Raw genomic sequence first — 26,359 nt, 5'->3', positions numbered from 1 at the left:
TTTGGGCGACTAGCAACTTAGGCCCAAAACGGACTTAGACGTATCTTTTGATTATACCCCTCAATTTGTCTCCAAACTCAAGTGACACTGTTTTTGTGAAATCAAACTGTCTAATGGAGCAAAAACATGTATGTAAATGTATATGTAGGAATGTGGTCCTACATATACATTTGCAATATCCTTCAGGCCCTCCTGATCAGTCCCAACATGCTCTTCCTTCAGAAGAAGAGAACAATACGGATGAACCACAGGAATACCAAAATCCAGAAGATTTCCAAGCTTGCATAGGATTCCTCTGCTCGTGATTATTGTACTTTTCCTCCATCAAACTCATAACTCTTTTCAATTTGTATCTGGTCCCTTTAGTGAAGCTATTAGTGTTCTGGAACATCAAATTCTACATCTTTGCAGATAATATATAGCTGTTAATATTTGTGGGTAACAACCAAGAAGAAGTAATTTCTGACCTCAATAGAAAGTTGAAGGATCTTAATATCTAGCTAGCACACAACAGTCTAATTAATTGTAAACACAGACAAATCCACATCTATGTGGCTATCACACAACTATTCCGCCCTACATATACTTCCAGAACTTGTTGGCAAACCCATCCAACTTAAATCCTAAATCCTGACACTGGGAGTATGCTGCAACTCCGAGCTAAGCTTCAGCTCTCAAATAAGCCACATAGTAAAACTGTGTTTCTACCACCTAAAACTACTGCAGCAATTAAAACCTGTGCTGACTACAGATAATCTAGAAAAACTAATTCATGCTTTTATTACATGCCAGCTAGATTACTGTAATACATTATTTTTAGGGTCAAGCATAGCTTACAGCTAATCCAAAACACTGCGGCCAGACTTCTAACAGGCATGCGCAGTACTGGCCACATTACGCCAGTACTATTCGAATTGCAATGGCTGCCAATAACCAAACCTATTGAATTTAAGCTGCTTTGTCTAGTCTTCAAAGTCTGTTATCTTCATCTTCCAGACTATCTGTACATGAAACTGGCCAGATATCAACGTAATAGAGCTCTGAGATCATTTTAACACTACCGGTTTGAAATCCCCGACCTGAGAGATATAAAACTACAATCAAGTAGAAAGAGAGCTTTTTCATATGCGGGTCCTAGTTTCTGGAACTCCATATTTTAAGGATTCATTGAAGAAATCCCTTACCTCTCCTTCCGGAAACAACTGAAATCAACTCTGTTCCACCAACACTATGGAACCCTATGTGATTACTCGCCAAAGTCCACGTATGAAAGTTTACAATTAACAACAATGCCTCTAATTCTTACTGATCTTTGTGTCTCTGATTTTCATATCTTCAATACCCCCGCTCTCTTTCGCATCTCCTGCACTTTCATGCTCTGTTGACTCTTTGCCTTTCTTCTACCTTTTGATGGTTGATAAACATGTAACTCCTATCTCTAAAGTATTTTAGTTTTTGTAACCTCTACTTCTTAATACTCATGTACTAGCAGTATATCAAATGTAATGAGAAATGAGAAACGAGATAGCGGAAACACTTTGCAAAATATGTAATCTATCCTTGAAAACTGGGGAGATCCCAGAGGACTGGAAAATAGCAAATGTCATGCCCATCTTTAAGAAGGGATCAAGAGGAGATCCGGGAAACTACAGGCCTCGGTCCCGGGAAAGATGATGGAAGCACTGGTCAAGGACACAATCTGCGAGCACATAGAAAAAAATGGACAACTGAAGGCGAGCCAGCATGGCTTCTGCAAGGGTAGGTCGTGCCTCACGAACTTACTGTACTTCTTTGAGGGAATAAACAGCCAGATGGACAAGGGGGAAGCCATAGACATCATCTACCTCGACTTCCAAAAAGCCTTCGACAAGGTACCTCACGAAAGGCTGCTTAAGAAGCTGTGGAATCACGGGGTGCAAGGGGATATACACAGATGGATCAGACCCTGGCTGGCGGGCAGAAAACAGAGGGTTGGAGTAAAAGGGCATTACTCAGACTGGCAATGGGTCACAAGCGGAGTCCCTCAGGGATCGGTGTTGGGACCACTCTTGTTCAATATATTTATCAACGACCTGGAGACGGGGACGAAATGTGAGGTCATTAAATTTGCTGATGACACCAAACTCTGTAGCAGGGTCAAAACCAAGGAGGATTATGAAGACCTGCAGAGGGACCTGACGAGACTAGAGGAGTGGGCAAAAAAATGGCAAATGAGTTTCAATGTGGATAAATGCAAGGTCATGCATGTAGGGAAAAAGAACCCGATGTTCAGATATAAAATGGGGGGAATATTGCTAGGGGTGAGCGACCTTGAAAAAGACCTGGGGGTGATGGTGGACGCAACATTGAAGCCATCGGCGCAGTGTGCGACAGCCTCAAAGAAAGCAAACAGAATGCTGGGCATCATCAAAAAGGGTATCACAACCAGGACGAAAGAAGTCATCATGCCACTGTATCGTGCAATGGTGCGCCCGCACCTGGAATACTGTGTCCAGTACTGGTCGCCGTACCTCAAGAAAGACATGGCAGTACTCGAGGGAGTCCAGAGAAGAGCAACAAAACTGACAAGAGGTATGGAAAATTTTTCATACGCTGACAGGTTAAAAATGCTGGGGCTGTTCTCCCTGGAGAAGAGGAGACTTAGAGGGGACATGATAGAAACCTTCAAAATCCTGAAGGGCATAGAGAAAGTGGACAAGGACAAGATTCTTCAAACGGTGGGGAACCACAAGTACTAGGGGTCACTCGGAGAAATTGAAAGGGGACAGGTTCAGAACAAATGCTAGGAAGTTCTTTTTTACCCAGAGGGTGGTAGACGCATGGAACGCTCTTCCAGAGGTTGTGATAGGCCAGACCACAGTACAGGGGTTCAAGGAAGGTTTGGATAGGTTCCTAAAGGATAAAGGGATTGAGGGGTACAGATAGAAGCAGAGGTAGGATATAAAAATGGTCAAATCACTTCACAGGTCAAAGGACCTGGTGGGCCACCGCGGGAGCGGACCACTGGGCGGGATGGACCTCTGGTCTGACCCAGTGGAGGCAACTTCTTATGTTCTTATGTAATAAACCCAATCCAATAACCACATTTCAAATTCTTTAAAATTTGTTCCTTCTCAAATGACAATCTACAGATTTTCCCTTGCATACTTGTGTATGAGTTGCTTGCTCCCAGCAAACTTTCAACTTGCTGTTAATGATCTGTAACCTGTTAGTAAATGACCCCCAGAATTTTTATGTGGTTAATAGGCTTTTGCAACTAAATGCATGAATTCTTTAGTTTTCCTTAGCTATAAAACAGGAAACAACTGACTTTCAACAGTAACCTTTTGTCCATTTGGTTAAAGATTTTGAAATCTAAAACTGTGACGTGTAGACTCATTTAAGGCAGCCCAGCTAAGGGATTCGTGTAGAAAATGTATAACCTAATAGCTGTCTATACCAGGGTGTGAAAGTGCAATACCGGAAGGCTCCAATCACTTAGACTACTCTGGTTTTCCCTCATTAGGGATATCCTAAAACACAACACTGATTGGTTTTATATAATCCTGGTCTATATTTAGATCAAAATCTCTTCAGCCTGATTTGAAATCATTAACAATTTTGCAAAAATAACTCCTACTATATAAATCTCAGAAGATATGTATATAAGCAATGTTCTCTTTATGAAGACGCTGAACAATTTGTACATTGAACAATGTATACATTTCAACATTTAAAACTCACCTGCAAACTTGACATGGAATTTATTTTCAGGTTTTAGTATCTGAACATAGAGAGGACAATTTGGAGCAAAATCTTTGACAGCCCATGCTCTTAAAATGGTTTGGTGATCCTAGAATGATACAAGAAATATAAAAAAGGGAGCAATCTAAAGAAAGGCTTTTGATTTTGATATAGGCTCAAGTCAAAAGACATAGCACAATGTGAAAGATTATTATAGCACTATATTCTGTGCTATATTATAGGTGTATTGTTCAAATAATATATCTAGACTACATCAGTTTTCAAGGGAAAATACATGCACAATTTTATACCTACTATGTCTGTGAATACTTTCTCCATGTATATTTATGCATGTAAAATTATGCAGTGTATCATTGGAGCAAGGATCGCTGAGTTAGTACCTGTCACTTCTGTTAAGGAATCGGCACTTATGAATATTGATTGCCAGAAAACTGTGTCTTAAACTTGAGGGAAAAAGACATTGTGGATTAAACTGATAATTTCTCTGTTTGTTAAATTAAAATTCTGGTGGAATTCTGTATGTCATATATACAAAATGGAGCTCACTATAGCAACACAAAAAGGACATATAGATAAATTTCAAAAAATATGGAGACCATTAACTGAATATTGTAAAGAATGATTAATTTTCCCATGTATAGAATTTGATTAGAAGAAAAAGGGATCATATCTCTAAATATTATATAATATATTAATACTTGATTTATAATATGAAATATGGAAAGAATAGCATTTAAAAATTTTATTCATGTATTACTGAATAGAAGGGAGGGGGGAGGGGATGGGATATTATTATATTAACTAAGAATTATATAAATTTAGTTTTCTGAAATATTAATATGAATTTATATTGTTGATGTAACATATGAAAATGAATAAAGATTTCTCATTCAGTATTGATAGGGAGGGAGGGAGGGAGGGAAAATTATTATATTCAATAATAATTATATTAATTTAAATTTCTTACATAATATTATAACTTTATAAAATATTGATTTTCTAAAGAAATTTTAAATTTGATATTAATCTGTAAGTTAATCAAGTGTGATTATTCAAGTTTATAATGAATTTATTTAAAACACTTGTTGTAACATAAGAAAATGAATAAAGATTTATAAAAGAAAAAAAATAAATTAAAATGTTAGAAAGCAGGGTAGTTTCTAAAGCTTTCAAATCAGTATTCAAAAAGGAGTTATTCACATTTTGGATGTGCAGAAACCTACATTTAGACATGTATATTTTTTATGAGTCTATTTTAATAAGGGGGTATGGTATGGGTATGTTTTGGATACGAATACGGTGGGGCGAAAAGATATACATGCATTCACCCTTTCAAAAAGAGAATGTACATTTTTGGGTGCTAACATCAATGCCAGGATTTACATCTGCACCCAAGGATGCCTGGTTCAAAGAAAGATTTTTGTTTCGTGCAGTTCTGCAAAGGAATGATAAGGAGAAGTCACTCCCTTAATCCCCTACTGAAACTGCAAGGTTTATTTGGAGTCTGTGACAGCTTCAGAAAACAATGACATGCATGCTTCTAAAATGGCATGTATGCTTCTAAATTGGCATACACGTGCATGTCATGGCACACACATGTGCTCCAAAATATCAACATATATATCTATGTGAAGGCAGCACATTTTTAAGTTGTTGCATTCAACCTGCTGATAGTTTAGACCAGGGCTGCCCAAATGGTCGATCGCGATGCCTTTGCGATCTTGTTCTTCCTGCCTCCCCGAGCCATGCCAGGTGCATACAAGCGCTGGACCTACAAGCCTGGAACTTCCTCTCCAATGTTAGACTTGACATCAGGGGGAAGGCGTGTGGGCCCGGCGCTTGTATGCGCTAGGCCTGGCTCAGGGAAGCATGGAGAAATCGGTGTTGTGGCAGGGAGAGAGAAAAATCAGGGAAGTGGAGAAATCGGCACGATGGCTTGGGGGGGGGGGCAGGGGGAGAGAGAAAGAAAGAAAGACAGGCAGGCATGGGGAGAGAGAAAGAAAGACAGAAATAAGGAGGGTGGGCAGGGGGGAGAGAGAAAGAGAGACAGGCAAGGGTAGAGAGAAAGACAGAAATAAAGAGGGGGCAGGGGGAAGAAAGAGAGACAGAAAGGGGAGGGGGCAGAAAGAAAGAAAGGTAGAAAGAAAGAAATATTGGATTTAAAGAAGAAGGAAGTGCAACCACAGACTCATGAAATCACCAGACAAAAAGGTAGGGAAAATGATTTTATTTTCAATTTAGTGATCAAAATGTGTCAGTTTTGAGAATTTATATCTACTGAGTGTCTATATTTTGCACTATGGCCCTCTTTTACTAAACTGCGATAGTGGTTTATAGTGCAGGGAGGGAGCTGCGAGGGTCTCCCTGCGCTAAAAACTGTTATCGCGGTTTAGTAAAAGGGGAGGGGGTATATTTGTCTATTTTTGTATAGTTGTTACTGAGGTGACATTGCATATTTTAAAGTCATCTGCCTTGACCTCTGGGAAAAAAACCTGAATACAAATGATAATTACCATTTTCTCTGTGCTTTGTGGTTTTTAAAAATTTTATTGTTGGTAGATCATTTTGACTTGGCCATTTTAAAAGTTGCTTGCAAGCCAAAAAAAGTGTGGGTACCCCTGGTTTAGATATTGATGTTTGCAATATCCAGCTGCACATAACTGATACATGCATTTACCTAGAAACAGTGGCATAGCTTGATTTGATTTGGATGAATAAATTTTACGTTATCTCTGGTTGATGTGTAAAGTCTCTTTGGTTTTGTCCTGGTTACATTCAGGTACTCAAGTATTTTTCCCTATCTGTCTCAGTGGGCTTACTATCTATCTAATGTACTTGGGGTAACAGAGGATTAAGTGACTTGAACCCACAACCTCAGGTTGCTGAGGCTGTAACTCTAACTACTAGGCCGGGGGTCGGCAACCTGCGGCTCCAGAGCCGCATGCGGCTCTTTTCCACCTTTGCTGCAGCTCCGGTAGTGTGTCACGCAGGCATGCACCTTACAAGTCCAGCGTCGCGGCGGGAAATAGCCATGCTGAGCAGTGAGCTCAGCACATACACAGATGAAAGCCTTGCTTGCTGATTGGTCCGGCGGCCCCGCCCCGCCGTGCCGCCAGACCAATCAGCAAGCAAGGCTTTCATCTGTGTAGTGCTGAGCTCACTGCTCAGCATGGCTATTTCCCGCCGCGACGCTGGACTTGTAAGGTGCCTGAAAAAGAAATCATCCTGGCCGGGGTCGGTGTCATGCTCCGGAGATCTACAGCCTTCCTATCTCCCTCTCCCTTCTACCTGCTTCCGGCCACATCCCCTGCTCCGCGGCTCTCTTCGGCAACTCAGCAGCAGCGATCGACACAAGCTTCTGACGTCGGGGCCTACCCTCTGCGAGTCCCGCTTGTTTCAACTTCCTTTTTCCACAAAGGCGGGACTCGTAGAGGGAAGGCCTCGATGTCGGCAGCTTGTCTTGATCACTGCTGCTGACGAGTTGCTGAAGAGAGCCGCGGAGCAGGGGATGTGGCCGGGTGCAGGTAGAAGGGAGAGGGCCAGATGCAGGACTCGTGGGTGAGGGAGGAGAAGAGAGAGAGAAAGAGAGAGGGGAGGGAAACAAAAGGAAATCTTTCATACTGGGCTGGGCCGGAGTGGAGGGAGGGTGGAAAGATTCTAGCTACAGGGTGCAGTAACAAAGGAAAAAGGGGGGAAAGCTGAAAATGGAGATAGTGACACAAAGAAGAGAAAGGGTAAGCAGGACCTACTGAATAAGGATAGAGATACAGAGGGGACATGAAGAGGAGGTGAAATAGAGACATAGAAGTAATGCTGAAAAAGTGGGGGGGGGGAGATAAAGACATTGAAAGGGCAAATGGTGAACATGGCGTAAAGATAAGGACAGAGACAAATGAAGATTCTGAAAAAGTGGTGAGATAGGGATATAGGTGAGATGGACACAAAGAAGGGTGATGCTGGAAAATAGGTGGAATTGTAATTCTGACAGACACAGAAGGGAAATGCTGGATCAAGGAGAGATGGGGCTCAGGCTGGATGGAATGAGGAGAAATGCCTTGTTGGCCCGGAACTTCCTCTCCTACGTCAGAATTGACGTCAGGGAGCGGAATGCTGGTCAGCGCAACACTTCTGCAGGGAAAGCTTGGGACGGCGGTGGCTTGGGGGCTGTTCCCCGATTGCGGTGGCAGCAAACCGAGTGGCTTGGGGGAGGGCACGGAGACAGAAAGAAGGGGGAACAGGGAGACAGAAAGAAAAAGTTGGGGGAGAGAATGAGGTCTGGAGGAGAGGAAACATACAGGAGGCTGAAAGAAAGGAAGAAAGATTGGATGCACAGTCAGAAGAAGAAAGTGCAACCAGAGACTCATGAAATCACCAAATAGCAAAGGTAGGAAAAATGATTTTATTTTCAATTTAGTGATCCTGTATATAGCATTAAGATAAGAAACAATATATGCAGTGTTAGATTTGTTTTATAATGGTTTTGCGGCTCCAAGTTTTTTTTTCTTTTCGAAAACGGGTCCAAGTGGCTCTTTATGTCTTAAAGGTTGCAGACCCCTGTACTAGGCCATTCCTTCCTCTTTGTGACCTGAACTGGCCACTGTTTGGGCACATGATACTGGGCTAGATGAACCCTTGGTCTGACTCAATAAGGCAACTCTTATGACATTTGGTACAGTGACTGGTTTAAATTAGAAATGTGGAATGTATAAGGGTAATAGAGCAGAAGTCTCAGTTGATTAAAAAAGGATCACAGAATCTTTCATAACTAGGTTACAGGCTCAAAGCAAATATAATGAAAAAGTCAGTTTCTGAAGTAGGTGAAAAGAGCTGCCAGTAACTAGATTTTTTAAAAATCTCTAAAACCAACTTCATGTCCAGTAACTAAATGGCAGTGGCGTACCAAGGGGGGGCGGGGGGGGCGGTGCGCCCCGGGTGCCAGCCCTAAGGGGGTGCTCCCGGCCTTGCCGTTCAGTCCCCCCCACCCCCGAAGGACCGCTCGCCCCACTGACCTTCCTGCACCACCTGTGAAGCAGCCCGCAGCAGGATCGCGAAGTCAGCGTCAGCGATCCCTGTGCTGCTTAGGCGCTGCTTCCTGCGCCGCGATCCCGCCCCTCCTCTGACGTCAGAGGAGGGGCGGGACCATGGCGCAGGAAGCAGCGCCTAAGCAGCGCAGGGATCGCTGACGCTGACTTCGCGATCCTGCTGCGGCTGCTTCATAGGTGGTGCGGGGAGGCCAGGGGGGCGAGCGATCCTTCGGGGTGGGTCGGGTCATCAGGCCTTCAGGGTGGGGCGGGCGGGCAGGCAGGCAGGCTTTCAAGGGGGAGGGGGTGACAGGCAGGCAGGCAGGCCTTCAAGGGGGGACAGGCCTTCGGGGGGGGTGCAGACCTTCAAGGGGGGCAGGCAGGCCTTCAGGGGGGTGCAGGCCTTCGGGGGGGTGTAGGCCTTTGGAGGGGTACAGACCTTCAAGAGGGTGCAGGCCTTCAAGGGGGGGGACAGGCCTTCAAGGGGGGAAAGGCAGGCAGGCCTTCAAGGGGGGGACAGGCCTTCAAGGGGGGGACAGGCCTTCGGGGGTGGTGCAGACCTTCAAGGGAGTGCAGGCCTTCAAGTGGGGGACAGGCCTTCGGGGGGGTGCAGACCTTCAAGGGGGGGACAGGCAGGCAGGCCTTCAAGGGGGGAAAGGCCTACAAGGGGATGGGACAGGCCTTCAAGGGGGGTGCAGGCCTTCAAGGGGGGACAGGCAGACCTTTAAGGGGGGACAGGCCTTTGGGGGGGACCATGATTTAGAAGTACACGGAGGGAAGGGGTGTTCAAAGAGACGTGCATATGCCAAACTTTGGGGGGGGGAAGAAATAATGGGTCTGAAAATAGAGGAGAGGGAGAGAGATGATGGACCATTGGATTTAGGGAGGGAAGGAACAGAAAGGGAGAGAAATTGGACACAAGGGATGGTGTGGAGGAGGGATAGAGATACTGGATAGGAGGGTAATTAGGAAAAGAAAGGGAGAGATGGAGGACTCTGGGGTGGTGGGGAAGGAGGGAGAGATGCCGGATGAAAGGGTAGTTAAGAAAAGGTGGATCTGTGGAGGGAGATGAAAAAAAGGAAAGATACCAGACTTCCTGGGAAGGGAAGGGAAATGGAAAGGGAGGACAGAGTTGGCAGATGGATGGTTAGCATGCAGAAAGAAGGAGACCCTGGCAAGCAAGTTATCAGAAGAAAACCAGAGCCTTGGACCAACAAGATTTGAAATATAACCAGACAACAAAAGGTAGAAAAATTAATTTTATTTTCTGTTTTGTGATTATAATATGTCAGATTTGAAATGTGTATCCTGACAGAGCTGGTGTTGGACTGCAAACGTGAGCTAGGATTTAACAGAGAGAGGAAAAGTCCTTTTTGGTTCGTTATTTTATTTACTCCACAGCGCCAGTGTGGTTAGGAGAAGCCAAAGGGGGTGAAAAAGCTATAAAACCCACCAGGATTTTTTAAAAAAATCACCCAACTGGGCAGGAAAATCGAATTGAAAAACCAATTGAATAGGCTGAATTGAATCAAAAATTTTTTTCCTGAATCTGGCAGCATTAGTTTGCGCTACTGTCTTAGATATTAGGACCTGGGATTGGGGAGAGATGGCATCCTCAGTACTTTATAATGCAAGTGAAACGAGGATTTGGTCAGACTTTTGAAGGGTCTGCAGAAAAAAAATATTGTATAGGCCGGGGACATGAGACAGCAGGAAATGGGAACTTTTCTTCCTTCTATTTTTGTGAATGGAAAGGCTGAGGATGTCAGAGAGTTCAGTTAAAATATGTGCTTTATAAGAAAATATAATAATGTGTTTTATAAAGTTTATAGCATAGCTGGCCTACCCAGTGAGGTGTTCCTAGTGGTGATGGTGGCAGCGTGTCAATGTGTTGAGAGGAAGAGGTGGTCTGGGAAATTCTGCTGAGCAAACTCCGGGCCCATTTCCACCCCCCAATTAGTCCACTCCACTCAACTGGTTCACACACTGAGTGGGTCTTTGGGTGTTGTTTTGGGATCTCTTCCAGTGGTTTATCAGTATCTCCTTCTGGTCCAAGGAAGGAAACTTTGTTATCCTTAGCATTGACCTACAGAATATGTTTGTAACAGCGCTGCTTGTGTGGCATTAGGCTATGTAGTGATCGAAAGAAAAAAACAGACCTTTGCACATTTTTGCACTATATGGTGGGTGTATGAGGAGATTCACATTTCCTGCACAGCTAAGTCCATGTGAAGTTACCTTGTGCTGTATTTGACATCTAGCAAGGTCTCTGTTTGAAAGGAAAGATCTAAACTTAAAAATGAAGTGGCCAGAAGTTATGGTAAAAGCAGATAGTGTAGCTGGTTTTAAGAAAGATTTGGACAAATTCCTGGAGGAAAAGTCCATAATCTGTTATTAAGACATGGGGGAAGTGTCTGCTTGCCCTGGATCGGTAGCATGGAATGTTGCTACTCTTTGGGTTTTGACCAGGTATTAGTGTCCTGGATTGGCTACCATGAGAATGGGCTACTGGGCATGATGGACCATTGGTCTGACCCAGTTAGGCTATTCTTATGTTATGTTCTCATCTGTAGGGCCTTTGTTTTCACTTCTTATTTTAATGTATTTTTTTTCTGGGAACTTATCAGTGTTTTTTATCATGGGAACAAAAATGGAAGAGAATTAATGTGTGTGGGATGAGGGGGTAACTAATTTCTTCAGCTAAATAATTCAATCCACTTCAAACAGACATAGGAGAACTTGTGCACCATTCACACACCCTCCAACCAAAAACGTCAAAAGAAAAAAACTGTTCGACAACCTCCTAGCCATTTGAGCTGCAACACTCGACCCCCAACTCTACACCCAATTGACATCGACCACATACTGCAAAACCTTCAAAAAGAAATAAAAACCATTCTATTCAAAAAACACATAAAACCGAACTAACACAATCAGAACTGTCCCAAGCATCACCTGCAACTACTCCATATGTACTTCTGATGTCATGACAATTCAGACATAATTTATGTTATGTTATGTTTGGAATATAAGAAAATTTTCACTGCCTGTTTCTATTTTGACCATTTATTCTGTTTCATGGTCATTACAAAAAATATTTTTTTACATAGGGGGGGGTGTCAAAAAATGATGGGCCCCAGGTGCCACATACCCTAGGTACGCCACTGCTAAATGGTACTCCTATGGCAGTCAAAAGAGAAGCCAGTGGGCACAGAGGTTCATCTGTCCTCTTGCCCTCAGAAATGGTCTGCCCAGAAAAAGGTTAATATACAGTAGCAGGACAGTCATAAACAGGCTCAGGCCGGTAATTTAGCATCTTGCTAAAAAAAACTGCAGTAATACACACATTTTTAAAAAACATATTCTACTTTATTCAGATTTTACATATTCTACTTTATTCAGTAATGCAACACACATACACACACACGAGAAATATATTGAGCTATAGATATATTGAGATAGACACATATAAATGGGGTCAGTTTAAATAGAATATTGATATATAAACGTGTAAGTGTGCATATAGATTGTAAAAACACCCATTTAAGTGCTATTCTGTAAATATGCACATATCTTAAATAGTGCATATTTTACAGGTAGATATATGCAAAGGAGGAGTGCAAACTTATCCAACCTATAAAATATTATGCTATACATATATGTATGGAAACTAGGCACAAATATTTACACCAGCCCTAAGGGTGGGTAAATGCTCATGCCTAAGCACATACGTGCTTAGTACAAAGTTACACCAAGTAAATGCTTGTAAACCATACAGAGTTCATGACAGAGCGTATATAAGAATTCTGGTCGCTTGATCTCAAAAACGATCAGAGGAACTAGAAAAGGTTCAAACAAGAGTGACCAAGATGATAAAGGGGATGGAACTCCTCTTGTATGAGGAAAGACCAAAGCAGTGGTGTACCTAGCATATGTGACACCTGGGGCCCATCATTTTATGGCATCCCCCCATCTGTACGAAAAACATGATTTTTAGTAACAATCCACACGTCACACATGAGTACCTAGGAAAAGGCAGCATCTTACATATGCAGTGAGCAGTACAACATCAATACACCCATTATAAAACTAAACAAGCCAGACTAGTACAGATCAATCCTACACTGTCAATCCTAACAGAAAACCATGTGGTGCTAAAAAACGCTCCACAGTTTTGTAAAAGGGGGGATAAAATAGAAATACATAAGCAAAAGTTAAATTGAACCAGCAAGAAGCTGGACTCTGCATTCAATGCAACACCACAGAAACAGTGACACATGTCTCCTAAAGCAATAAATAAATAGAAATTTTTTTTCTACCTTTGTCTTCTCTGGTTTCTGCTTTCCTCTTCTTCTTGTTACTCTCTTCCTTCCATCCATTGTCTGCCATCTCTCTGCCCCTATATGGCATCTTCTCTTCTTCGATGCCCCTTCCAGAAACTGTATGCCTCCCCCTTCCATCTCTCCTTTCACCCCCATTGGTCAGGCGTCTCTCTCCTCTCCTTCCCTCTCCCACACCTCTTCTGCAATCCCTTTGTTCCCTCACTTTCCTTTTCAATTTATTTTCTGCATCCATCTAGATTATGTTCTTACTATCCTCTCATCAATTTCCTTTTTTACTGTCTACCTACAGCTCGCCACCTCTTTCCCTCAGGCCCTCCAGTATTTCCCTAACTCAATCCTTTTCCCCCATCATGTGCCCTCCTTTTATTTATCCCCTCCTTCCATCATGTGCCCTCTTCTCTCTCCCCACTTTCATCATCTGCCCCTTCTCTCTCTTTCCCCCCCACTTCCATCATCTGCCCTCTTCCCTCTCCTTCTCTCCACTTCCATCATCTGCCCCTTCTCTCTCTTTCCCCCTCCTTCCATCATCTGCCCTCTTCTCTCTCCCCACTTCCATCATCTGCCCCTACTCTCTCTTTCCCCCCACTTCCATCAGCATCTGCCCCCTTTCGCTCCCTACAACCCAATTCCATGCAATATTGTACCCCTTTATGTCTCTTTCCCTGCAATTCCATCAGCATCTGCCCCTTTCTTTCCCTCCACCACGCATCCATACCACCCTGACCTCCTTTCTCACCCTTCAGCATGATTCCATACCACCCTGACCCCCCCTTTGTCACCCTTCAGCATGATTCCCTACCACCCTGACACCCCCTTTGTCACCCTTCAGCATGATTCCCTATCACCCTGACCCCCCTTTGTCACCCTTCAGCATGATTGCCTACCACCCTGACCCCCCTTTGTCACCCTTCAGCATGATTCCCTACCACTCTGACATCCTTTCTTTCTGCATTCCAAAGGTCCCGCAATGACTGCTTCTGCTCGGATGGAAGAGGTAAGTGACATTGGAGGAGGCTGGGCAGGCAGACGCAGTTAGTTGCGGCAAGATCCCGTGATGACTGCGGCTGCCGGTCCCCCCCGACGTCACTTACCTCTTCCCAGTCATCGCGGGACCTTCTTCACTTCAGTGCGGCTGCCAACTCTGCTCTAAGTACGGCAGCAGCGCTGAAGTGCTGTTTGAAGCAGCGCGGGAGGTTCCGGATCTGGCCGGCTGTGCACCCCCTTGGAGAGTGCACCCGGGTCGGACCTCCCCCCCCCCTTGGTACGCCACTGGACTAAAGAGGTTAGGGTTCTTCAACTTGGAAAAGTGACAGCTGAGGCTTCAATAATGAACTTTAACAAGCTCATAATTGAAAAAAAAATTAATTGGGAGATAGGCACCAATCTTCTTAGGCACAATTCTATAAAAGATAGGCAGCTATCGTATGGTGCCTAATATCAAAGTCGGCATGTTTATGGGTAGAAAAAACTTAGGTACCACTAGGCACAATTCTCTAAAGGACTTAGGTGCCTATAATGTAAGCCTTTAAAACCCTTGTCTACATTACAGGCACCTATGTTTTAAGTTAGGCGCCGCTAAGTGTGATTCTGCAATGGGCGCCTAAGTGTGGTTGACATGAAATAGGCACCAAGCTTTAGGTGCCTATCTTTTCTATATTCCAATTACAGAATCTGGCCCAAAATCTTTCTCTGGTTACCTATGCATTCTTGTTAGCATAATACTCCACAGGTACCTGTAAATGATATACATCCTTGAAAAATCGGGAATGTTGGCTTTTTCCAATCACTGCCAACTTTCATAGTTTATTAAAATTTGATTAAACGCTTAACATAAAATTCAAAGCGTTGTACAATAAAAGTTGTTTAAATATTAATTAGGGGACTGACTACAAATAATAAACATAATCCTTACAAGACAGACAAACTTGAATGGGGAGAGGACAAGAAAACAAAAGAGAACATAAACGGATAGAAACAATAGGATAAGACATATAGGGATTGCATAATAATTTAAAAAATTATTTAAAAAAGGATAAATCAGTTGTAGGCATCTTTAAAAAGAAAGCATTTTAAACTACTCTTGAATTTATCCAAGTTTTGTTCTGTTCCGATGTATAAAGAGAGAGAGTTCCAAATTGAAGGAGCAGTGACTGAAAAGAAAGAAGCCCGACGGGTGGCAATTATTTTAACTTGTGTGTGCCTGCAGCATTGGTACATGCAAGAATAGTTATCTTGTCCTTTAAAACTAGATGGTGTTCTTTCATCAGCTGTTGTCAGTGTTTTTTTAGTAACTTAGTGCCAATAGAGAGCTGTTTCATCAGCACTGTAAATTTGTTCAGGACCAAGGTTTCCATTAGATATTCTCTTAGCAAATTCATCAATGTAATTTTTATAATCATCAGCTAGAGCTCTTTCACCACAGATTTTGAGACTATTTAACATTATGGAACTTCTTAGATTTCTGTAGCAAAAACTTCTGAATATTCACACTCAGGGATGGATTTTGTAATACATGCCCGGTTTCAGCAGCTGCCTAAGCGGCCTTTGAAAATAGCACATGGGCGTCCTATATAGAATTGGGTCTGTCCTGATGGACAAATGCCTAACCCCTCCTAACAACCTCGATTCTCTAACTGGCATCCATGTCACAGGAGCAAGTTAGAGAATCATGTTGCCGCTGAGCTGATCGCCACAAGGGAATCTCTCTATGGCGATCAGTTTAGCATCTGTGGCCGCAGCAGGGAACCAATTCACCTGCAAAGTTGGCCAGCAGGAGGGATGCCCACTCCCTCCTGCTGGAACCTCCAAAGCCCCCCACCAATTGTCCACGGATTTCTCCACAGTGGAATTAGGAAAGGTTCAAAGAGCAACCAAAATGATACAGGGGATGGTTTTCCTCTCGTATGAGGAAAGACTAAAGAGGTCAGGGCTCTTTAGCTTGGAAAAGAGAAGACTGAGGGGGAATTTGATTGAGGTTTACATAATCCTGAGTATGTAGAATGGGTAAAAGTGAAACAATTTTTTACTCTTTCGAAAAGTACACAAACCAGGGGACACTCAAATTAAGAACATAAGAACATAAGCAGTGCCTCTTCTGGGTCAGACCAGAGGTCCATCATGTCCAGCAGTCTGCTCAAGCGGCGGCCCATCAGGTCCAGGACCTGCATATTAATCCTCAATCTATACCCTTCAATCCCTTTTTCCTTCAGGAAAACATCTAATCCTTTCTTGAAACCCAATACTGTACTCTGTCCTACCACGCCCTCTGGAAGCGCATTCCAGGTGTCCAGCACCCTCTGGGTGAAGAAGAACTTCCTAGCATCGATACTGAATCTGTCTCCTCTTAATTTATCCGAATGCACTCTCGTTCTTGTATTCTTCGAAAGTTTGAAGAATCTGTCCCTCTCCACTTTCTCTATGCCCTTCATGATCTTGTAAGTCTCTATCAGGTCCCCTCTAAGCCTCCGCTTTTCCAGGGAAAAAAGCCCCAGTTTCTCCAATCTTTCAGCATATGAAAGGTTTTCCATACCCTTTATCAATCTCGTCGCTCCCTTCTGAACCCTCTCGAGTATCGCTATATCCTTCTTAAGGTACGGCGACCAATATTGGACACAGTACTCCAGATGCGGGCGCACCATCGCCCAATACAACGGCAGGATAACTTCTTTTGTTCTGGCTGTAATACCTTTCTTGATAATACCTAGCATTCTGTTCGCCTTCTTAGAGGCTGCTGTGCACATTGTCTTGTCTACCAGTACCCCCAAGTCCTTCTCTAGGCTACTTTCTCCCATTACCAGCCATTCCATCGTGTAGTTGTACCTTGGATTTCTGTTTCCTAAATGCAAGACTTTACATTTCTCTACATTGAACTTCATCTGCCATCTCGTCGCCCACTCCCTTAGTTTGTTCAGGTCCTGTTGTAAATCTTTGCAGTCCTCTTTAGTCCTAGCCCCATTAAATAGTTTGGTGTCGTCTGCGAATTTTATTACTTTGCACTTCGTCCCTTTTCTAGATCATTTATAAATACATTGAATAGCAGCGGTCCAAGCACCGACCTCTGCAGAACACCACTCGTGACCCTTCTCCAGTCCGAGGAGTGGCCCTTCACTCCTACCCTCTGCTTCCTACCCGCCAACCAATTCCTGATCCATCTGTGTACATCTCCTTCCACCCCTTGGTTCTTCAGTTTCTGAAGTAGGCGTTCATGGGGTACCTTGCCAAAGGCTTTTTGGAAGTCTAAGAATACGATCTCTATCCCTTGCAGAAGCCATGTTGGCTTGTTGTCATGTTTATTCCTTTCTAGATGCTCCTCGATGCTATCTTTTATCAGTGCTTCCGCCATTTTCCATGGAACCGAGGTCAGACTTACCAGTCTGTAGTTCCCTGGGTCACCTCTTGATCCCTTTTTAAAGATGGGTGTAACATTGGCTATCTTCCAATCCTCCGGGATCACGCCTGCTTTCAGGGATAGATTACAGACTTGCTGTAGTAGTTCCGCTATTTCCTCCTTTAGTTCTTTCAGTACCCTAGGGTGGATTCCGTCCGGGCCCAATAATTTGTAAGTTTTTTATTTTTCTATCTGCCTGTGTACGTCCATAGATGTTAATTTTTCTGCCTGGTCTCCTTAGAAGATTTGTTCAGGTTCCGGTATGTTGGATGTGTCCTCTATTGTAAATACTGACGAAAAGAACGTTTAGTCTTTCTGCCACTTCTTTCTCCTCCTTCACCACTCCCTTCCTATCTTCGTCATCCAGTGGTCCCACCTCCTCCCTAGCCTGCTGTTTCCCTTTAATATATCTGAAGAACGGTTTGAAATTTCATGCTTTTTGCTTTTCTAACCACAAGATGACATTCTTTTTGATACTTCCTGTGTTCTTTCTGAAGGAGTCTGGGACTGGTTTTCCTAAGTGTTGAACTAAGTTTTCTCTTTAATAAAATGCTGAATTATGTTTAGCTGCAGACCTAACTTATCTCATGTTCTAGCCTGCCTGCACTGGGTGTTTTAGCTTGGGCATTCTAGCTTCTTATGGCTATCTCAGCATAAACGACATGTAACAGAAAGACTGCAGGGCTTAGATAAGTGACCTGCTAGTGACCTGCTAGTGTGAGTTTAGGACCAATGATTGTTAAGAAAAATAACACGTGAAGTTTTTTCTAGAATTCAGTTGTATAGCCAGAAGAATATACAAATATTTCTGTAACTTCCTGGTTTCGGGACTTCTGAAGCCAGCTTGGGGCTCAGGGGTCCACATATGCTGAATAAACATCTGTGCTTTCTTCAAGTCTCTAAGTTTTGTGGCTGCCCAAAGTGACCTTTCATTTGGCGCTTCCGAACAGGGACTTGAAGGTCTTTTGACCACCGGCTACTCGATTGGTCACTTGTGTCTGGTCTGAGAACCGACCTGTCTGCTAAGCCGGCTGGATTCCTCTTGGAATTTGTAGACCTCGTGGCTCTGGCCGGCTCAACTGATTAATTGAGTCCTGGGTTAAAGTGCAGGTATCTGTCTGGGGTTGGCCATCAAACTGGTAAGTGGAGGAATTGATCAATCCTCTCCTGTTTCTTTTCCGATGCTTTAGTAAATGACTTGATCCATCATTGAAACAGCGGGGAGGGATTCTAGGAACTGTGTCTGTTTGGGAAACGAAACTGAATTAATCTGTAGATCAGAAGTTAGACAATAGATGTAAGCTGTTTGCATTTACAGGGCTCAGCATTACTCGGATGCATCCTTAAAAAAACAAACAAACAAACTAACAAAACGGTGTAGGTTGAACATTTCAGGAGTCAGGGAATTGGTTAGAACTGGCTATATTTCTATTGTGCTGTATTTGTAAAGGACAAATACATGACATTCAAAATCCCCATCCTTTGTATTTCTATCCTTATGAGTTCTGTCTGTCCAATATGAATTTTTGTTCTCCATGTTTGTTTTATAAAGTATTTTTAGAATTGTGTAATGCCCTGAATGTCTGATTAGGCGATTAATCAACTTTTAATTACACTTGACCTAACAAAGGTAGAGGTTAAGTGCTCATCTTTTCTGTACATTGAAATACATGGTAAATCAGGGTTTGCAGACCTGGTTCAGGGTAATAGCCGATTTTGTTATGTTAGTGGTGTGATGGACATGAGTGACAATGTGTGTGAATGTATCTTTTAAACCTAAGGAAATTCTGAAAAGTACTACATCTGTAATTTGATCTCTTTCATCTTTAAGCAACTCTCTCTCCTCTGTGAAATTCTAAAGGGAGGGGGAGTAGGTCTCTCCTGCTGTTTCACTTTTACTACAGGGATACGAATTTAATAGCACTGAGACGCATATAGATTGTAACAGAAAATGTTTAAAGTTGTGTGTTTGGATTATCTTTTGTGAGTACAGTAAAACCTTGGTTTGCGAGCATAATTTGTTCCAGAAGCTTGCTTGTAGTCCAGGGCACTCGTGTATCAAGGAGAGTTTCCCCATAGGAAATAATGGAAACTTAGACGATTTGTTCCACAACCCAAAACTTTAATACAAAAATATACATACTTGTATTGCAAGACCTCGCTCGTTTGGAACAGTCACTGCACTCCTGCAGCGTCTTAGAGAGGAACCATTGGTTCAGTTGTGATAATGTGATGCTTGTATACTGTATGTACTTGTATTGCAAGACGTTGCTGGTATATCAAGTTAAAATTTAATAAAATGTTTTGCTTGTCTTGCAGAACACTTGCAAACCAAGTTATTGCCAATCCAAAGTTTTACTGTATATTCCAATCTTTGTTTTTGTATTTCTTTTTATAAATCATGTAAGCTTAGTATAAGAATGTAACTTTTAGGTATAAGAATGTAATTTTTAGGAATGCTTTTGTATGGAAGTAAATATTTTTGCCAGCCAGATGATAGTGAAGGGATTGCTGCTTTAGAGCACTTGTGTCAGACTACCCTGCTTAGTGGGTAGCAGAGCTGAATTTTACTTAATTTTTACAAGTCAGCTTTATGGGGTAGGAACCTGATACAGAATAGGGATTGAGAACAATGTGCTTGTAGACAGTTTACTTGAGTCTTTTAGATAGTGGATCTGCCTTTTCAATTTTCCTGTGGCCATATTTACACTGATTTTAAGTATGCCTTCCTCGTGTCACCTACCTTGGCTTTCATATCTCCCAGGGTACTAGGTCCCTTCCTCACACCCAGGTCTAGGCCTTCTGTAGTCTCCCTGTCCCTGTCCTCTGCGCATCTTCCTCAGTATTGCAGGATACTGTCACATCTGGATCCCTGATTTCTCTATCATTGCCCGCCCTCTGTATGATTCCACCAAAGGCGCGGACTCAGCCCCCTTTGTCTGGACCCAACTCCAGGATTGGGCTATCCACCGCCTGCAAAACTTCTGACCCGGGCTCCTGCCCTTGGCCTTCCTGACCGCTCCACACCTTTCCAGCTCTTATGTTCATGAAAAATCCGGTATCGCAGCCAGGGTCCTTGCTCAATTCCTTGGCTCCTGGCATAGGCCCATTGCCTATCTCTCTTGATAATTGGATCCTGTTGCTGCCGTGTGGCCTCCCTGTCTTTGGGCAATTGCTGCCATCTCAGATCTCTTACAGCACGCTAACAAACTCACTTTTGGCCAACATATTAACCTCTTTGTCCCACACTGTGTGACCTCTCTTCTAGAACATAAAGGCTCCCTGTGGCTCACGAATGAGCGCCTTCTTAAATACCAAGCCCTTCTTTGTGAAAACCCTCAGGTCTCTCTTGTTGTCTCTTCCATCCATGACCATTCCACTCTCCTTCCCGTCTCCTCCCAGCCGGTCGCGCACAACTGCCTTGACACCGTTGACTTAATTTATTCTTCCCGTCCTGGTCTTACTGAGACCCTGATCTCACTCTTTTCACGGATGGCAGTTCGTCTATCACCCCTTCTGATGCCCGTATCGCTGGTTATGCAGTAGTCTCTGCCACTTCCCCTTTACTCATGGGCCCCCTGCCCTCTGGCATTTTTGCCCAAGAAGCTGAGCTGTATGCCCTCAATTCTGCCCTGTGCCACTCTGCCTCTCAGGCTTGCAACATATACACTTACTCCAAATATCCTGTCCTTACCTTGCATTCCCATAGGGCCATCTGGAAACATTGAGGTTTCATTACAATCTCCGGCCGCCTGATCCATCTTGCTCCTCTCATTCTTGACCTCCTCGAGGCCGTCACATTGCCCTCCCGTGTTGCGGTTATGCACTGTTGAGCCCACCGTCGTGTCACAGATCTCGTCTCACGTGGCAATACCCTTGCAGACCGCACTGCCCGAGCTGCCAGCCTCTCCCCCCGTCCTTCGGCGCCTCTGTACACCATCATTCCTTTTCTGGACACCCTTATACCCCAGTACACTTCTCAGAAACAGACTTGGGTCCACACTCTTTTGGGCCAGTCTGTCCTGAAAGGGGGGTGGATACAAATATGCGCCAATTCAAGTGCCAATCCAGACCCACATACTGATACTTCAAACGCAAGCACAGCGGGTACCCTCATATTCATTTCTCAACACCTGGCCCTCACAATTGTCAAAAAATGCCATGATCTGGCGCACTCTGGAGAATCAGCTATGAAAATGACTCTCAAGAGACAGTGTGTTGTCGGTTCTGGAACAATTCCCCAATCAGACGACTGCCACCTCTTGGACACCAACCCTCTGGAACACATTCGATTCAGGTCCTATCTGTAGATTTTACCCACATGCTCACTTCCCGTTCCCTCAGTCACCTCCTAGTCTTCACAGACACCCTGATTAGATGGATCGAAGCCTTCCTTTCTTGCACTGAACGCGCCAGGGAAGTAACCAAACACCTCCTGAATGATATAATTCTGTGTTTCGGGCTCCCCGTTTCCATAGGCAGTGACAACGGCCTCGTTTTCATTTCTGATGTCGTACAACAAACTGCTCAGGCCCCCCAAATTGAATGGAAATTATATGCTGCTTACCATCCCCAGAGCTGAAAGGATGAACAGTTCCCTTAAGACCCTTCTCATCAAACGAATTGAAGAAACCAATCTGCTCTGGCCTATCTTGTTGCCTTCTGTTCTTTTCAGGTCAAAATCCACTTTACAGTCCCCTTTTCAGCTCATGTTTGGCCGCCTATCATCCATCATGAACCCAGACCCTGGTTCTTTTACTACTCTGGGATCAGATATCTTCCAGAGTCAGATCCAAACCTTAGCAAAAGCCCTTCAAGAGCTCCACAAATGGGTCCTGAAAAGGGCCCCACTACCGATAGCCACACAAGTCCATGGGTATGTCCCTGGAAATACAGTATGGCTAAAACTTGGAAGTTAGACCCCTGAAACCTAGATGGATAGGTCCTTTTACTGTCTTAATTTCTTCTCTTACAGTTGTCATGGTGTCTGGACATGAAACTTGGTTCCAATACAACGCGGATCTTCAGCTGAAGCTTTCTATGACCTCAAAATGTTCTGAATATTTACCACTGTACTTAGCAGGTGTTCTGAATATAACCTTTTTCATAAGTGTTTGAGTTTAATTGACTGCCTGTGGTTCACCACTGCCTCTAGCAAGTGCCTTGAGAATAACTGTTTTAGGTTTCCTAAGTGTTGAACTAAGTTTTCTCTTTAATAAAATGCTGAATTATGTTTAACTGCAGACCTAACTTATCTCATGTTCTAGCCTGCCTGCACTGGGTGTTTTAGCTTGGGCATTCTAGCTTCTTATGGCTATCTCAGCATAAACGACATGTAACAGAAAGACTGCAGGGCTTAGATAAGTGACCTGCTAGTGACCTGCTAGTGTGATTGTTAAGAAAAGTAACACGTGAAAAGTTTTTTCTAGAATTCAGTTGTATAGCCAGAAGAATGTATAAATATTTCTGTAACTTCCTGGTTTTGGGACTTCTGAAGCCAACTTGGGGCTCAGGGGTCCGCATATGCTGAATAAACATCTGTGCTTTCTTCAAGTTTTGTGGCTGCCCAAAGTGACCTTTCATTTCCAGTTCTCCTCATTTTTGCCCTTTTTCCATTTCTTGAATGAATTCTTCTTATCACCTATCGCTTTCTTCACTTCTTTAGATATCCACGCCGTGTCTTTTGTTCGGTTCTTTTTGCACCCTTTTCTGAATCTGGGGATATACAGATTTTGTGTCTCGCTCACCGTGTCCTTGAATAAAGACCAGGCTTGCTCTACAGTCTGCCATTTCTTTGAGCTGTTCCTAAGTTTCTTCCTTACCATTACCCTCATCGCTTCGTAGTTCCCTTTCTTGAAGTTAAAAGTTGTTGCTGTGGTTCTCTTTCCCTTCGATATTCCTACTTCAGCTTTGAACTTGATCATATTGTGATCGCTGTTTCCCAATGGCCACTTCTTTCAGTTCCTTTGCAGGTCCTCTTAGCCCATTAAGGATTAGATCCAGAGTGGCATTCTCTCTTGTTGGTTCTCTGACAATCTGATCTATGATGCAGTCCTATATAGCCTCCAGGAATCCGGTCTCCCTGGTGCATTTTGAGTTTCCAAAACTCCAGTCTATCCCAGGATAGTTGAAGTCTCCCATAATAATTGTGTTACCGCTTCTGCATTCTCATTTCGGCTTCCATTTCTTCATTGGTAGCTTCGTTTTGTCCAGGTGGACGATAGTATAGGCCCATCTTTATCTCGGGCCCTTTCCTTCCTGGTAAATTTAACCCATAGCAATTCCAATTTGTTGGTCGTTGCTGCTGTGTACACTCTGGTCGAGTGTATGCTTTCTTTTATGTATAGGGCTATTCCACCTCCTTTCTGACCTGACCTGTCTTCGCGATAGAGTTTGTACCACGGCAGTGCTATATCCCATTTGTTTTCTTCATTCCACCATGTTTCGGAGACCCCAATGATGTCTAGGTTCTCAGTTTTGGCCATGACTTCTAATTCCCCCATTTTGTTCCTTAGGCTCCTTGCATTAGTATATATGCAATTTAAGTCCTGATATTTTTTTGTCTTCATTTCCTTTCCCTGTGCTTCGATCTTTATTTTCTTCTCCTGTGCTATTATCCTCTTATCCTCCTCTTCTGGATCAGTCAATTCCTGTGTTTTGCCCATTGTTTCTTCCCAGCATTTTTCCCACTTAGTATCTTCATGGGATACCTTCTTCCGAATCATCGACACTTGGTCTACTGTTGGCTTTCCCCTTCTTCTTAGTTTAAAGCCTGTTCTATTCCTCTCCTGACGTTGTTTGCTAGAAGTCTAGTTCCTGTCGCGCTCAGGTGCAGCCCATCTTTCCTGAAGAGCATGCTCTTGCCCCAAAACATTGTCCAGTTCCTCACAAAGTGGAACCCCTCTTCCTCACACCATCTCCTCATTCATGCACTTGGAAATACTTTTAAAACAAATAAGAGGAAATATTTTTTCACTCAACAAATAGTTAATCTCTGGAATTCAATGCCAGAGAATGTAATTAGAGCAGTTAGCATAGCTGGGTTTAAAAAAATTTTGGATAAATTTCTGGAGAAAATAGTCTGGTATTGAGATAGACTTGGTGGAACCACTGCTTGTCCTGGATCAGTAGTATGGAATGTTGTTACTATTTAGGTTTCTGCAAGATACTGAGACTGGATTGGCCACTGTTGGAAATAGGAAACTGGTCTGACCCAGTACGATTATACTTATACTCTTTCCTCTCCCTTCTTTGCTCTGTGCACATTCATTCTTTTCCAAGGGACCGGTTTTTTTGATAGGGGAAGGGATTTCTTATCAAGGACCCATAAAGGTCCTTCACATCAATCACTCAAAAAATTTATGGGGTGTTCCAATTCACCTTCCTTGAGACAAGTGCAAGCCAAACACTGCTTTTGGTTAATCTTTCTGTCTATTTGTTGTACAGCATTCATTAAACACTGTAATACTCCATATGCTTCCTTTATCTGTGACTTTTATCTCAGTCCATTGAAGTATGGGGTTTCCCATGTACAGGGTGAACATATCCCCTTCTGACTAATACTAATAATGGAAGAGAACACTAACAGACTTGGGCAGGGTGTAGCATCGTATAATAGTCTATCTGGGATTATGGTACATCCTGCTCTGTTTTATTGGCAGACTTGTTGGTCTGTAGCTGTTGTTACCTGCTATGTTCTAATGATAAAGAGGCTGGTGGCTCCTTATAAACTGACCAGTTTACCTAGGTATGAACTTTTGAGGCTAGGGAAAGTAACTTGATATACCACCTTTTTGTGGTTACACATTCAAAACAGTTTACATATATATATATATATATATATATATATATATATATATTGTGGCCGGGCCAGTCTCCGAGTGTGTGGGAAAGCTCGGCTCGGACCACAAGTAAGAATTTTGTTGCGCCCTTTATGTGGTCAGGTGAAGGAAAACCCGGATACTGGATGCTGTGAACCTCATCGGTTCCCAAATGAAAACAAGAAAAAAAACATTCAAACTGGGTCTTAGACTCTCTTAGGTGCTGCCTGCACTCTTGTCTAGTTCAGTCCAGGTGAGTCATATGGAGCTTGACTTAGGAACTGGATAGTCCATCTTTATCAAAATAAACCTAATTCAAAACCCAAAATTCCACGGTAGTCCAGTGCTTTCACTGTCTCATATTCCCTTTTGGGATTTATCAGTCTCTCCTGACCACAGATCCTTGCTTTACAGCTGAGCACGGCCCGTGCCAGCTTTCTCACATCCCAGTTATCTTCACAGTCACAATTCAAACCAAATTAACTTTGCTTCTGGCTTTAACCCGCTGTTCTCCCAAGGAAGAGTCACAGCCCAGCCGACAGGCTGTGCGGGCCAAGCCTCCCCTTAGTTTGAGGTCTTCAGACCTACCCGATATGACCTTTATCTGCTTTATCTCCTGCTCCTAGGGAGTCTGAAGCATTCTCACTTAATTAAGTAGTGCGGCATTAGCCCTGCTCTGGCTCAAGTTTAAACACAAAGGAAAAACTTTCTTTATAGGAATGGACGGGACCCTTATACACTGTACCCTTCCAGTTCCATGTCCTCCTCCCCCACACTATCCCCAGGGTCACTACACATTTCCCACTCACACTCTTGGGAACCCTGGCTTTCCACTCCCATATCCACTCCAGGCTTTTCCTCCCATCCCCCTCTCTGCAGGCTGGCTGGCTCTCCTGTAACATTTACTTCAGGATAAACTCCCAACCATTCTCCCTGAATATTACTGGGCCAGTCCCCATACCTTCTGGGGTCTACATTGCCCCTCCTTGTGAGCTGGCCTCTGGCAAGATGTCCTTGCTGGGGATTAGGCAGCCTGTGGAAGCT

General features: G+C 43.5%; 1 protein-coding gene across 1 annotated transcript in view; it reads right to left on the bottom strand.

The window, feature by feature from the left end:
* KCNT2 (potassium sodium-activated channel subfamily T member 2) overlaps positions 1-26,359 on the bottom strand; it is a 242,521-nt gene that overhangs the window by 163,919 nt on the left and 52,243 nt on the right. The window contains exon 3 of the mRNA XM_033961358.1: positions 3,724-3,832. Within this exon, the coding sequence (XP_033817249.1) occupies positions 3,724-3,832 (109 nt within the window). The remainder of the gene's footprint in view (positions 1-3,723; positions 3,833-26,359) is intronic.

This window comes from Geotrypetes seraphini, chromosome 10, assembly GCF_902459505.1.
Source record: "Geotrypetes seraphini chromosome 10, aGeoSer1.1, whole genome shotgun sequence".
Lineage (NCBI taxonomy): Eukaryota > Metazoa > Chordata > Amphibia > Gymnophiona > Dermophiidae > Geotrypetes > Geotrypetes seraphini.
The sequence above is the reverse complement of the archived record's forward strand: the minus strand, read 5'-3'. Positions and strand labels throughout refer to the sequence as shown.